The sequence below is a fragment of the Rhinolophus sinicus genome, linkage group LG06 (assembly GCF_036562045.2).
Source record: "Rhinolophus sinicus isolate RSC01 linkage group LG06, ASM3656204v1, whole genome shotgun sequence".
Lineage (NCBI taxonomy): Eukaryota > Metazoa > Chordata > Mammalia > Chiroptera > Rhinolophidae > Rhinolophus > Rhinolophus sinicus.
The window spans coordinates 164,966,361-164,981,250 of record NC_133756.1 but is presented as its reverse complement, the minus strand read 5'-3'; the positions used below and the strand labels follow the sequence as shown (position 1 = coordinate 164,981,250).

Genomic DNA, 14,890 nt, shown 5'->3' with positions numbered 1-14,890 from the left:
AGCCCAAGAGCAGAGGAAACGGGTCCCCCTCGGTGCTGGCGAGGCAGCAGGGAGCAGGCACAACTCTCCTGTGACGGGGCGGGGGCGGAGGGGAGCCACCAGCCTGCAGTGCTGCCCCTACCCTTGGGCTCTGGGCCCCCACGGAAGGAGGGGCTTCCCTGGGTGGCCACTCAGCCCAGCTGGGAAGCATGGGTGCCTGGGCCGCTGTCCCACCCCATGTGCTTCACTGACTTGGTGCCCTTAGTGCCTCCCGGCCACCCCGGGTCCACTCTGATCTGCCTGGGGCTGCAGCCCAAGTGTGGGCGTGTTCCCCAGGCTCCACCTAAGAGCGATTGGGGGGCTGCTGCCCTGGCTGGACACGGCCCAGCACTCAGTTGGCGGGTGCGGGCGGGAGCCCCCGCATGCGAGGAACCCCGGCCCCAGGTCGTCAGAGGCAGAAATTCACCAGCAGCATTTTGAAACCAGATTAGTCTCTTAGATCACACAGGTTGGGTAGGAGCCGGGTGCGGCCCGTGAGGCTGCCTCCCACCTGACGGGGGCTGGTCTGCAGGCGCTGAGGTTGCCGGTCCTGTCCCAGGCTGGCTGCTGCTCAGGCTCCGTCTGCGGGGAGAGTGCGTGCACCGCACCGCTGAGCCCCCAGAATAAGGGAGGCCACCAGATGGGGCCCGAGGGCCAGGCCCAGGGCTCAGACGTGGGCCCGTGTGCTGACAGTTCAGGGGGCTCAGGTATCCGAGGGCAGCGGACCAGCCTCTTGGTGCTCCCTGCTACCCGGGCCGCCACCATCGTCGGGGGACTGCCGGTTCCTGTTGCCAAAGTTGCACGAGTCTGGTGGGGAAGGAAGACCCTCAGCTGCTAGGCGCCCAGTGGGGCAGGCCCAGGGCAGGAAGAGAGAACCGCCCAGAGGTGAGCATGGGACATAATGGCTCTGAGGGGGATGGCAGCGGCCCGGCAGGGTCCTTGAGGCCATGCCCGCACTCCTGGTTTATCAGTAGGCTTGGCAGAGGGCATCTGCCCCACCTTAGAGACAGTGGCCAGCCAAGAGCCATCAGAGGCCTGGGCTGTCCGACCCCCCAGGACAGGGGAAGGCAGATGACAGCAGGGCCCTGTGTCCCTCCCCAGGCACACTCACGGTGGTAGGCGCTGCCCTGAGCGAGCGTGTTGACCATGGACGATAGGAGTGCGGTGCAGTAGTTGACCTGCCAGAGGGACAGGCGTCCAGTGCAGCCCCAGGCCCAGCCCCAAGCTGAGGCACCCTCCCTGCCTGGCTCCCCTGTGCTGCCACGGCCCCCGCCGCCCCAGGACTTCCGTTTGGCTGCTCTGGGAAGGACAGGGCCGGAGGGCGAGGTCCCAGTTGTGTGTGGAGAGTGGACAGTGAAGGGGCTAGTGCAAGATCTCTCTAGGGGTGCAGGAGCCCCTCGAGGGAAGGCACTTGGTCTCAAGTGACTGAGGTTGGGCAAGGATGTGAGTCAAACCCTCGGGGCCACTGTTTGGACATGGGGGCGGGGCCGCCTACCTGCGACTCCAGACCCCGGATGCGTTTCTCGTGCTCTCTCAGCCCCCCGAGCTGCTTGGCTATGAAGTCCACTCTGTGTGGGATAGGTGGGCAGCGGGCTGATGGCCACGGGGCACCCTGCATTGCGGTCTCCCCTCCCCCGTTGTCCCTGCCCTCTGCTGGGCTTGGGGTCGCAGCCCTCTCTCAGTGCCTGAGTCCGGTGCCCTGGCCCTTTCCCCTAGCCGCCTGGGTCTGGGTACACAGCGTTCTGGGTCCTCCCTGAGTGCACAGTGAGGGCTGGGCGCCCTCCAACGGGCAGGACTTCTGCCTGCAGGCCCCGGGGAGCACTAGGGATGCACCATTCAGGGGCCCCCAGCGAGATGGAGGGAGGGCAGGGTTGTACTCGGAGACCCTAGAGCGGGGAGGACACCATGCGTATCGGCCCCTATCCCCAAAGGCATGGCACGCAAGGCCCCAGCAGAGCCCTGTTTGGGGTCAGGAGGCTGAGTGCTGCGCCCCTCTCAGCCTCAGTGTCCCCAGCTCAGGTCCTGGCTGGCACGAGAGGGCCACACCCAGTGTGGATGCAGCCTGACAATCGTGATGGTGACAGAGACCCTGGGGGTGACCGCAGCGCAGCCCCTGCACCTGTGGCCGGTTTTCCGCATCACCTCCTCCTCGCTCTCCCTCTTCTGCTGCTCCAGTTTGCTCAGGTAGTTCTCCTTCTGAATCGCCTCCCAGGTGACCATCTTTTGGTCCAGCGGTTCTGGCAGGTCTCTCTCTAGGAAGGCAGGGCAGGGCAGCAAGTGTACGGCCCCACCCGGCCCACCTGGCCCTGTGCTTGGGTCCCGGGACAGGAGGTGGAAAGGCAGAGATGGCCCCACTGCAGGGACCTCCAGCTCAGCCGGCACCAGCGGCCCTGCGCCTGGGGCCCCTCCTGCCTGCCCACCGGCTGCTGTTGACCCCTCCAAGGCCCAGGGCAGCCAGGCCGCGCCCAGCCCGGTGGCCTCACCCAGGTGTGCCCGCTTCTGCCGGGCCCCCTTTCGGAGGAGCCTCCTGAGCACCAGGCCCAGGTGACTGAAGAGGATGAAGGGTGGGGCCAGGGCCGGGCGCCCGTGGTACTCCACAATGAGATGATAGCGCTGGAACTTCCAGAACATGTCCGCGTTGCCCTGCACCACCTGGAAGGTGTAGCTGTGGGGGTGGGGCGTGTGGGCAGTAGGCCCAGGATGCACACCGCCCCCCAGCCCTCTGAGAAACGGACACCCCCACCCCCATCCCGATTGCTCTCTGGGAGGTGTCTCGAGGGGGCTTATGCATCTGGGGTCTCCCCCTGTCCCCCTGCTCTCCTGGACAAGCCCTCAGCCTTCGCAGACCCCTGCCCTGTCCCTGGGTGCTGGGGCTTGGGGGGGCAGGGACTTGGCGAGGCGCCCACCCCCACGGCTGCATGTGCTCACCACCTCCCCCCTCCAGGCCCTCCCAGCTCCCCCGTGTTGGGGGTGACCCCTACGTCCAGGGCTGGAGCTGGGCTCAGCGGCCACCCAGAGGCTGACGGGCGGGCACCTGAACATGGCAATGAGCAGGTTCATGAGCAGCACGTTGGTGACCAGCAGGAAGGTGACGAGCAGCAGGATGACCAGCCAGTTGGCGTAGAGGTTGGGGCAGGAGCGGGCGTCCTCCCTCTGCCGCGGGTGCGCTGAGCAGTTCACACGGGCCCCTGCAAGGCAAGCGGGCACTGTGGGGGCACGCAGCTGCCTCCTGGGGTTGAGGGCACCCAGGGACGGAGGGCACTGGCCAGGTGACCAACTCCCCCGGTTTTCTGGGGATGAGGTTGCAGCACTGGACGTCCCCGTCATGGAAAACCCCAGCTGCAGGCAACCCAGATGGATGGTCAGCCTAGCGGCACTGGCCCCACCTGCCACCTGCCAGGCTGCAGTGACGGCCAGGGCCACAGCGCACCCTGAGGAGCAGCCCCAGCCCCTGGTCAGCGGCTCCCCAGGCCTGCTTCTGCTGCAGAGCCCCCTGGGCCTCAGCCCACAGGACAGGAGGAGGAGGGAGGGAGGAGCAGAGGCCGCAGGGCAAGTGCTCAGGGCTCCGGGAGGAGCACACGCTGCCCTGAGTGCGGTGCCACTGGGGCCTCTCTCCCTGTGTGTCCCCGTGTCCCCGGGAACCTTGGGGCACACGTGCTGGCCTGGCACGGCCTTTTTGTGCATGTCCCTGTCTCCCGCACTGGGTGCCTGCCTCTCATTGCCCCTGAGTTCCTGAGTGTGTGGAGGGGGGCGGGCAGCAGCGCCCCCCCCTCTGCCGCCCCCGCCCTCCCAGCCTTCCTCTCAGCTCTGGCATTGGACTGATTCCTGACCCTCCTCTCTCCCCGCCCAGGTGCCCGAGAGGTGGGCCTGGACAGCACGTTTGTGAAACTAAAGTCGTCTGATAGAAGTGGCTCTGCGGTAATGAGACCCCCGAGCCCCCTGTGACTTGCGATACCACCAGGCTGGGCTGAAAATTCAACTGTCCTTGGGACCTGGAGCCCAGGGAAGGAGTCTGCCATCACAGGGAGGGCAGGGGGCTGCCTGAGCCTCAGTTTCCCCCTAGGCCGGCATGTCAGTGAATTCCTCTGAGACCCACAGCGTGGTGGGCTCACTGCACGCACGGCCAGGGTTTAACCCCGAGAGGCTGAGCTCAGTGAGCTGGCTCCAGCCCGACCCTGGTCACAGACTCCCCTGTGGGACCCTGCCTGGCTGGCCACAGTGGCACTTCCTGCCTTTCTGAGGCAGGCCTCAGGACTTGGACCCCCTCGGGGAGTCTGCAATTCCTCTGCCCTCCCTAGGTGACCCCCGACCAGGCTATGGCTGGTATTAGCCAGGTCAGAGATGTGGTTACTGGGGCCAGCGTGAGCCCCCCACTCAGAACTGGAGGCGCACACCTCATTCCCCTCCTGCCCGAGGGGCCCTGCGGGACCGGGGCAGGGTTGGGGTCATGGTACTGTCCCCCAGCAGGGGCCATATGGTGAGGGCAGCAAGGCCTGGTTGAACTAATGGCCTGGAAGGGTAATGCCTGTGGATGAGCAAACATGAAGAAGTCACAGTGGGCACTGGGGGGGACTAAGAAAACAGCCCGAGGAAATGGGCCTCGAGGAACACCCCAGTTAGGGGCAATCTCCATGACGGCCTAGCCCCCCATCCTGCTGGCCTGATTATGCGTCATCCCCTTGACAAATATTTACTGCGAATTCTTGCTCCATTAGCTGCGAAGGTCGGGGTCAGGCCTCAGTGATAGTGTGCCAGTGACTGCCCTGGGCCCCTGCACCCGACTCTGTACCCAGAGTGTCCTGTAGGGGCTGGTGCCCTGGGCCCCTCTCACTGGCCCCTGGCTGCTGGCCCACCTCCTCCAGGGGGCCCACACCCTCTCTCCCTCCTCCTCACTGAAGCCCAGTGAGGCCCGAGGCTGGGGGGGGGGGCTCCGTGGCCGGGCCCTGTGCAGGTGTACAGGGCTGGTGGCTGGGCTCAGGGATTCCCCCTCTCAGCCAGTTCCCGGCTGAGGTCTTGCGTGACCCCAAAAGTCTCTGGCAAGGGCCACATGTCCAGGGTCCTACAGAAGGAACGTTGGTAAACGACTCGGTGTGACTGCAGCCTGGGGTACCACGGCAGCGGGCGCCAAGGAGCACCCCGCCCCCACGGGCTGGTACTGACCGTCAATCTCGTCCAGCGGGATCTGCCCGAAGATCTGCAGGTAGGGCCGGTACAGCACGTGGCGGAAGACCCACTCCAGGCGGCTGTCGTGGGGGTGCAGCAGCGCCTGGGTGGTCACGCCGTAGGCCACGAGCCACACGCTCAGGAAGAAGAGGAAGAAGAAGACGTCCTTCATCTGGGGGGCGGGGGCGGGGCGTCAGCGGCCGCCCAGCGGCGGGTGGGGGTGGGGGTGGGGGTGGGGGTGGGGGTGGGGGTGGGGGTGGGGGTGGGCCCCGCCCCGTGGGGCGTCTCACCATCCTCTCCACGATGATGATCTTGGGGCCCAGCTGCTTGTGGATGGCAAAGATGTGGATGAGCCGGAGCGTGAACACCATGAAGTCCACGGCGAGCACCGCGCGGCCCGCCTCAAACACCGGCGGCAGCATCCTGCGGGGGACGCTCGGCTGACGGCGGCGGCGGGCGGGGGCCAAAGGGGCTCCCCAGGACCGCAGCACAGGTGCCAGGGACACGCGGCACTCCCGAGGCCCTGAGTGGCTCCATCCTGAAGGCGGCCTGCCCCCACCCCCCCTGGGGCTGCCCCACAGACCTGCAGGTGACACCGACGATAAACAGGAAGATGGCCACCATGTCACACTTGTTCCAGTTGTCATCCACGTAGAGCGTGACCTTCTTCACCAGGTGTGTGTCCTCATCTGTGAAGAAGCCCTGGCAGAGGGCCGGGCAGTTCACTGACAGCTGCCTGGGCTCTGGCCAGACCAAGCTGGGCTCAGCGGGGCTCGGGGCTCGGTGGACTGGGCCCACCACTAACTTACCTGCCGGATCTCCTCCAGCACCAGTGTAAAGACCCAAAAGTAGAGGGTGATCTCAGGCCCCGATGGCCCCTGGGGAGGTGGCCTGAAGTCCACCAGCAGGACATAGGTGAACAGGAAGAGGAACGCAAAGTACATGACCACGTTCCCCAGAAAGACGGTCACAGGCGCACCCCAGAACTTCTGCCAGCGTGTGAGCAGGAAGGCCACACGTGGGCCTCGGTTGCCGTGAGTCCTCAGTGCCTCGGCCGGCTCTTCTACCCTGCACCACAAAGGAGGCCACGGCCAGCCGTGAGGCGGTGTCCAGGCGCCCCACAGGAGCCTTGCCTCTGCTCACGGGAGTCCAGCTTCCCAGCTGTTGCCCGCCAGACCCTTCTGCCCTGCCCGTGCTCCTCTGGGCCCTCACCCACTGCCCGGGCTGCAGAGCAGGCTCGTCTCCGTGTCCAGGCTGTCCAGTTCCTGTCGGTCCTCCGGGCCCGTCCTCAGCGGAGCCTCCTCACTGCAAGCACCGGGACCCTCAGGGACCCTGGGTGGGACCCTTGGAGGTGCCCGCTTGGCCCCAAGCATGCAGCCAGCAAGGTACAGCAGGGTGCACTGAGGAGGGTTGCAGGTAGAGGCCATGCATAGCAGGGCCACACAGATGCTGGGCCAGTGGCCCCGGTTGCCACCCTGACGGACCTGAAGGTGATGAGGTTGGTGTAGAGGAGGGCGGGACACAGGAAGGCACCCAGCAGCCGCAGGATGGGAGTGTCCGCGGCCATGTCCCCCCACCAGATCTTGGTCAGGAAGGCCTGAAATGAAGGCACAGGTGCTGGCCTCTCCCACCTCCACACCTCTGCTCCTGCTGGGCCCCGCCCCAGGCATGCCCTTCAGGCCTCAGATGCAGCCTCGCCCCTCCCAGCCCTGCCTCCTGGCCCCCCCCACCCCCGCCTTGGTGGGCAAGAACCTACACTGCGAGGAGGCCCAGCTTGGGGTCCCGGAGCTGAGGTGGAGAAAGGGCTGGCCATGGGGTCAGCAGGCCCATGGCTAGCAGAGCAAGAGGATGGGTGCCTTCCAGGGTCGGAATCCCCCCTTCCCATGCCCCCCACCCCACATGGCTGGATCATGGGGAGTGAAGGGAGGTGGCTGCTGGCTGGGGGAGGGAGCAGTCAGCCGGGCACCTACTGCCTGCCTGGCACCCCCCACCATGCCAGCTGCTCACCTGCACCCCGTCGTGGGCAAAGAAGGCCTTGGTGTCAGCCTCGGTGGCCAGGTGCAGACAGGTGGTCCTGCTCCAGCAGCGGTTCCTGCGCACCAGCAGGGCGAAGGCGCGGTCCTCACTGTTGCTGTAGCACTCGGAGAAGAGGCCTGCCCAGGGACCGGGTGCTGGCACCCAGTACCTGCCCCACCCTCCCGCTGCCTCCGCCCGATCCAGACCCTGCAGGATGGGCCACTCTGCCCCGCGCCCACCTCCCAGGGGGCCGTCCCTGCCAGGCCTGCATGACATGTGGATGCTGACTGTCCTCGCCTGGCCTGCCCAGAGCCCTCCCACCCCTGTCGGGACCGTGGGAGACTCAGCCCCCGCCACAGGGCCCAGCATGTGCCGAGGTGTGGGGCTGTGTCGTCATCCCTGTGTTCCCATCTGTCCCTCAGTTAGGGTTAGGACATTAGGGCCCACCTCCCCCAGGGAGGAGCCCACAGGCCCACAAGGGTCCCCAAGGTCACCCCGCACCGCGTGGGTCGGTCTGACACCAGGCCCGGGGCTCACCCAGGGCCAGCTGCTCGTACTTGGCCTCCGTCTCCAGGTGTGACATCTCTCTGAGGATCTTGCAGGCAGCCAGAGCAGCTGCCACCCCCTCCTGGCCCTAGGAGATGGGTCTGAGGAGGCTGGCCCGACGCCCCCACCTCCCTGGAGGCCTGTTCCCAGCACGGCTCCCCAGCAATCCTGGGGAGCCCAGGCCAAGCAGAGCGTGGCTGCCATGGTCACTGCTCACCATGGCCCAGAAGTAGCTGGCCATCTCGTGCCAGTTTTGCAGCACAGCCCACAGGAACAGGTCCCTCCATGGGTTCTCGCTCTTCTGGCTCAGGTCCAGCAGCCACTTCTGGGCAGTGGGCCGCCTGGCTGGTCCCCTCTCCTGGAGGACAGGGACGTCAGCCTCTGGCGCGGCCCCGGCCCATCCCCACTGACCCGGCTTACCGCCTGGTACAGGCCGCGGCAGGCATCGTGCAGGAAGTCCTTGAGCACGCGGGAGACCTCGTGCAAGGAGAAGGCGGGCGGCCCTGCGGGTGGCCCCCGGGCCTGCAGTGCCAGCCGGCCCTCCTCATGCTTCCGCTGCAGCAGCTCAAAGAGTGGGCTCTTGTGGGGCACGGCCTGGTACAGCTGCTGCAGCCGCCCGTATGTCAGGAAGTCGGCCATGTTGGCGCCGTGGTCCACAAAGAGACGCACGAACTCAGGCTTGTTGCTCACGAGTGCATCCATCATCACCTCCTCCAGGTCGCAGGACTGGGCGGCCACGGGGACACGCCCAGGGTGGGCAGAGATGGGGAGAGTGAGTGGGAGCCGGCGGACAGGGTCCCCCTCTGCCCAGGGCCAGGCTCAGGGTCCCCAGCAGACCCCCTTTCCTGGGTCCTCCAGCCTGTCTGCGCGGAGCGGGCACGGGTGGGCAGAGCTTGGGACCACCAATAATGCATGTCACAGTCCCTGGGGCTTTGGCATGAGCCCACAACCTGCCTGTGGGGCGATAAGTGACGTACCCCACCCCCCGTCCCTCTTGGCAACCCTGGGGGAGCAAATGGACCCTGCCAGTGGCCCTCAGGACACTGCCTCCTCTCTCTATGGGCCAGAAATGGGGCTCAGGATGCCCTGGGGTGGGCAGGGCACCTTCCACTCTACATCCCCATTGAAGATTTCACTCTTAGCGATGTCCACTCGGTCCCAGGCCACCGCCAGCTTGAGCTCGTCCAGGTAGTCCTGTGCCTCCTGGCTGTGGCTCTTGCAGGCTGCAGGCAAAGCGGCACAGGGGATGAGGGCAAACCCAGGGGCCCTCAGGCGGCTATTCCAAGCACCCGGCCACTGGAGCTCTGCCCTGGTCTGTGCCCTCTGAATAACAGCGAGAGGTACACAGCGTCGCAAGTCCCCCGGGACCAATGCTTGCAGCCCAGCTGGCCAAAATGCCAGCCCTCAGTGCTCCGGGACCCCAATGGTACAGGTGAGCGCAGTGGCTTCCTGTCCCCCGCACCCCCGTGTCTGCCTGCCAGCGGTCCGCCCCATGGCATGTGCTTCTCTCCAGTAAAAGCCCATGGAGCCAAAAAGTGGAGACGACCGGTTCCATCAACGGGAAACAAAACACGGTCCTTCCACACTGTGGAGCACAGCCTGGCCGTAAGAGGGGCGACGCTCTGACACGCAGCTGCTGTGTGGATGGGCCCCCGAGACTTGGTGCTCAGCGAGAGAAGCCAGACGCCACAGGCCACGAGCTGTATGATCGCATTGATTGGAAATGCCCCAAATAGGCAAATCCATAGAGACAGGCAATAAATAGATGGGTGGCTGCCAGGGCCTGGGGGAGTATGGGCAGTGACCAACAGGCGCCAGATTTCTTTTGGGGATGGAGAATGTTCTGGAATTTCTAGTAACGGTTGCACAACCTTGTGAATGTCCTGAAAACTACTGAACTGAACACTTCAAATAGCTCTTAAAATTATGGTGGAATAGCTAACGTGAAACTTGCCAAATGCAGGGGGCCTCACAGATTTATGTGTCCTCCCAGCCCAGACACCATGGTCATCTCTGCATCGCTCCAGGTGTGTTGTATGTGCTGCCGGAGCGCGCACGGAGTCATACACACACTTGTGCCCAGATGCATGCACACACACGCGCACACACACACACACACACACACACACACACACGGCCCAGTGGGGCTGTCCCGGGTGTCCCAGCTGCTGCCATCTATCTGGGTGGTGACCCTGCCTGGGTGCAGGCCCCTGGGGCCGAGGCCAGGAGTGGGCAGGGTGTGTGTGGCCGCCCCTGGCCGGCAGCAGGGCCCCGGGCTGTGGGTGGGCAGCCGTCAGCCCCCAGCTGTGCACGGCCTCCCTGTCAGGTGTGCGGCCCGGCCCTCACCTTTGACCAGCGCCTTGAGGATGACGGTGTCCAGCCCCTCGGATCCCTCCTGCTCGAAGTCGTGCACCGTGAGCAGGTGTGAGTGGGAGGCGATGTTCTGCAGCTGGGGCGCCAGGACACAGGAGGTGGCCCCACGGGCAGGCCGCACGCCCGAGTGGGCTGAGCTCCAGCCTGCCGCCCTGCACGCCCACCACCCTCTGGGCCTGGCGCAGCACCACCACCGACAGGGGCCTTGCTCCCAGGACCCCCACCCATGAGGGCCTGGAGCAGGAGTGAGCATGGGGGCTTTATAGCAAGAGGGGCTGGGCTGTCCGGGTGGGAAGGGGACACCGACTTCCCCCAGGGCCAGCCCTGCCCAGGAATGGGGTACAGAGCAGGGAGGAGGGGTCGCCTTCCTGACTGGTCTCTGCTCTCTGGGGGGGTGCCTACCAGCTCTGTCCAGTGCACAATGTCTTCCCAGGAGAAATGCTCGCTGGGGAACTTCTCCTTAAACTGCTTCTCGGCCACCTGGGGCCCCAAGAGGTGGGGCTGGCTCATCAGGGCAGCCAGCACATCGGCGATGCCCCCCGAGCCTGCCAGGATCAGCCACGGGGCCTCGTGCTCCACAGCCCTGGAGATCCTCTAGGCAGCAGGGGGGGAAGCAGACCCCAGATCAGCTGGGCCCCGGAGCCCCAGCCCTCCCTCTGCTCCCTGTCCCAGGTGGGGAGGGCCCCACAGGGGGCCCCAGCTGGCCAGGGAGCTCCTGCCAAGCCCTCACCTCCCTCCACCTACCTCCAGGGTGCCGGGGTCGCCGTTGACCAGCAGACAGAGGACGGGGATCTCAATGCTGCTGGTCCCTGGGGACAGAACACCGGTGAGGTCCTCCCAGGTGCCTGGGGTGAGTGGGGGGCCTGGGAACCCCCCGTGGGGTGACCACCCAGGCCTCAGACCATCAATCCACTACATTTCTGGGCAAATGCTGGCCTAGAGGCTCTTTCTAGTGAAGTGTGGGCTCCAGGCTGCAAACCAGGAGCCGTGTGTCACGGGCCCCACCACCAGGGACGAAGCCAATCCTCCCTCACTGTCCAACGTGGCCGTTTTGTGGCTACTTAAAGGAACGTAAATGCAGTTAAATGTTCAGATTCAATTCCTGGCCTCACCGGCCACATCCCAAGTGTCCAGCAGCTGTCCCCGTCACGGCAGAAGCTGTGTTGACAGTGCTGATGGAAGAGGTAGTTTCTCCCCTAATCGTGAACCTGACACAAGACTCCCTAGTACCAGACCCTGCCCCCGAGACGCCTGGACCTGCCGGGTCTGCTGGGAGAGAGGCGCTTCGGCTCCCAGGCAGGGTCCCCTCTAGCTCCCAAAGGTGACCCCTGACAGTGACCATGCACCCGGGTGTGTGGACTGGCAGGGCGTGGGCCCCAGAGCACAGACATTGCACTTACATGGCTTGGGTTGTGTTTTCATTTTCAAAGAGTGCTCAGTTGATAAATATTTCATATTGGTTGTAAATATCATAAGCAATTCTGTATCTTGTTTGTAAATATTAGTTACACATTAGTATTTCTGAGTAAATCCTGGTTTTGAACCCCTCACAGCGGTGCCCATTCTTCAGGCAACACTGCCCCCTGGTGGCAGCATACTCATGGCCGGTGGAGGGAACTAGGCCTCTGGAAACGTGCCAATCTCATTTTCTTCCCAAAGCCTTGAGCCCAGAGCCAGAGCTTCAGGCCAGGGAAGCCCCAGTGGACATGGACCCGCAACTACTCCTGGCAGAGCTACCCCCCCCAGTTGTGCCCCCACCATCTGGGCCAGCAGCTCCCCCATCAGACACGCAGTGGCCTGAGTCTGAAGGCTCAGGCATAGTGGTGCCTTCTGCCTGGAATGCCCTTTCCTGCCCACATGGTCCCTCCAGCCCTGCCCACGCCGTCCCCCTCCCCCCGTGTTTCCCAGCGGCCTCCCTGGTGGGCCTCACCCCCATAGCTGGTCCTCTGCTCTGAGATGTGCTTCTCCAGCCTCAGCCACAGCTCTGTCGGCCCATCCCCTTTCCTGGGGGGCTCTGGCTCCACCAGGATGAAGTGGGAGTGGTTGTTGTCCAGGGAGCAGAGAGGGCCTTGGCCACCGCCATTGTCCGTGGGGTAGTGGACAGAGCTGTGCTCCTGGCCCCCAGAACACACTGTGAGGCCGGGGCAGGGCTTTGCCCAGTCCTGTTCCCACCGCCCACCCACCGACGGAAGGAGGGCTGGGCTGCTGGCCAGGGGCCCCAGGGGCAGGCACAGGTGGGAGGGGTCCCCCAGAAAGAAGGTGGGGCTGTGGGACGCTCCACTCAGCAGGGGCTGCAGGGCAACCTCTGGCCCTGCCTTCGACCCCGGAGTGGGAGCAGAGGCCACGCGCCCAGGGTCGCCCTGGCTTGTGGGTCAGTGGCCAAGACAGGTCCTGGGCTGAGTCCTTGGAGCCCAGGTTCCCTCCCCAGGTCTGTGCAAGCTGGGAGCCGGGCAACCCCTCCTCATGCTGTGCCCTGGGCAATGCTGCCACCTGCTGGCTGAGTGCGGGCACACAACTCCCTGGCTGCCCTCCTCTCCTCTCCCTCCTCTTCCTCCCTCTCCGTCTCCCTTCATCTGCGCCCTCCTCTCTCCTCTGTCTCCACGACCTCTGTTTTTCCCCTCACTGTCCTCTGCCCCTCACTGTCTCAATCCTTCTGACCATCTGCCTCCCCGTCTCCAGCCCGTGAGCCTCGAGGGCAGAGTGTGGTTTGCCCATGGCAGGCTTGGCACGTAGAGGGATTCGGGAGCTGTTCGCCCAGTGATGAATGGTCAGCGGATGGCGGGGTGTGGTCAACCTGCGAGACGGTGCTGGTGGCTGCACAGTGGCCTCCCTCCCACCCTGGGGGGGTGATACTTGGGGGCTGTGGCCCCATGGCCACAGTGCTCTGAGCCGGACACTGACCTGGGCGTCGTCCAGAAGCTGACGGTGCAGCACACGGCCCAGCGAGGCGATGCCGATGGCCACCACACGGGCCTTGGTGGACGTGCTGGCCAGCGAGTGGTCACGTACTGCCTGCCCCACGTACCGGGCAAGGCCCGTGCGGAGCGCGCTGGTGAGGATCCAGGCGCCTGGGGGCACCGGGGCTCACTGAGCTCGGGGCCCCAGGTTCCCCCACTCCTCTGCCAGCCTGCCCAGCCACTGTGTCCTGGGGGCCCCCCACCCGGTGCCAGGAGAGCGGGCCAGGCTTTGTCCTGCCGCCCATGCTGGGCCAAGACCCGGGAGGTTTGCCCAAATTGCAAAGCCCTCAGCCCGCCTGGCTCGCAGGTCTTTCCTCCGCGCTGACGGAGCTCAGAAGCCCCATCCTCGTGCTGGCTTTTCTGCAGGCCCAGCGGCCCGAAGAGAAACCCAGTGATGTGACTGACCCCAATGCTGGCCGGCCAGAGTGCTCCCCCGAGGGAGGCAGAGGGGGCGATGGGGCCACCATGGGCAGCGGTCAGAGAAACAGTCGCCATCCCCAGAGGCATCCCGAGCGGAGGGGCCAGGCCTCTGCCCTCAGGCTGGCCGGGACCCTCCCTCCGCCTCTCTGCTGCACCCCCAGGAGCTGCTCCCACTGCTGGCCGTGCGGATGGAGGGTGGCCCTGGGACCGCCGTCCAGGGACGCCCTGGAGTCAGCGGCTGGGGCGCCCCATACTCGGAAGGCTGTGGGGTCCCTAGGGCCCTGGACCACGAGGGGGCCTCACCTGTGCTCTCAACTGCCTTCACCAGCCCCTTGCGCAGGACGTCCCGCAGCCAGGACTTCATGGTGAAAGGCTGCTCCACGCCCACCAGGGACACCACCAGGTTGGGGGTCGGCAGGTGCCATTCATCCAGCAGGAGGTCGAAGAGCACGGAGGGGGCCACGCTGCTGGGCACCTTCACAAACTGCAGGGCATGCGGCCGCAGCCTCAGGCCTCGAGGCAGGGCCACCGGGCACAGCCATGGGCGCTGGGCATGGGCACCGGGCAGCCAGCTGGAGCACAGAGGCCCGAGACCCTTTTGGGGCTGGGCTCGGGCAGGTCGTCCCTTGACCGGCCCTGTGACCTGGGCAGTGCCAACTGCACACGGGGCCTTGCTTCCCCCTTGTGAGGCTGAGGGCTGGATCAAGGAGGGGCCTGGACTCGGGGGCAGGAGGGCACTGCCCTCCTGGGGGCGCTGAACTGGCCCATGAGACAGCGGCCCTGGGGGGGGGCAGGCAGGAGAGGAAATGGGGGCCCTGGGATTCCAGTGGGCACATGGCGGTCAGTCACCAGGGCATGGGGGCCAAGTGAAGTGTTGGCAGGGGTTGGAGGGGGTGGGCCAGGCAGCCCCTTACCCTGCCTCGCTTCTTCCCAGACCCTCCGAATTCGATCTCACCCCGGCACAGGCCCGGCCCCCGCCCTGCTCCAGCATCCCTGGGGCTGTCAGGACAGGCGCCCCCGGCCTCCTGCGGGGGGACCTCTCTGCAGGGACAGAGGACGAGAGAGGCGAACCCTGCCTCCCTCCCTGCTGGCGGCTGGGGGCTGCCCTCATCAGACAGCCCCTCTCCCGCAGAGACATGCTGGCAGATTTGGGGCCCCCAAGGGGGCGTCTCAGCTCCTGTGCCCTTTCCACCCACCCCCCTGTCTGAAGTGCCACCACTGTGGCCTCACCTCCTGTCACAGCTCCCTTAACCTCCTGCTTCAGTTGCCGGAAACTCCCACATAGCCCGACCCCCTTCCCCGGCCCTCCACCTGCCTCCTGGTCCCACTACTCACCGCTCCCCAGGCATGTTGGACCAGCCACTCCTGTCACTTCCGTGGAGGCTTTGGCAGGAGGT

The 14,890-nt window shown here is 65.6% G+C and overlaps 1 protein-coding gene across 1 annotated transcript; it reads right to left on the bottom strand.

The window, feature by feature from the left end:
• Positions 1-588: 588 nt before the first annotated feature.
• On the bottom strand, positions 589-14,890 carry TRPM5 (transient receptor potential cation channel subfamily M member 5). The gene is given in 25 exon segments (XM_074336912.1): positions 589-825; positions 1,130-1,196; positions 1,514-1,586; positions 2,138-2,270; positions 2,502-2,683; positions 3,053-3,206; positions 5,179-5,353; positions 5,472-5,604; positions 5,765-5,883; positions 5,991-6,249; positions 6,394-6,486; positions 6,666-6,778; positions 7,189-7,334; positions 7,735-7,831; positions 7,961-8,119; positions 8,122-8,469; positions 8,848-8,966; positions 10,090-10,192; positions 10,519-10,710; positions 10,861-10,925; positions 12,047-12,230; positions 13,018-13,184; positions 13,797-13,977; positions 14,408-14,534; positions 14,829-14,890. Coding segments are annotated over 25 exon segments (3,507 nt in total). The 5' UTR covers positions 14,843-14,890; the 3' UTR covers positions 589-721.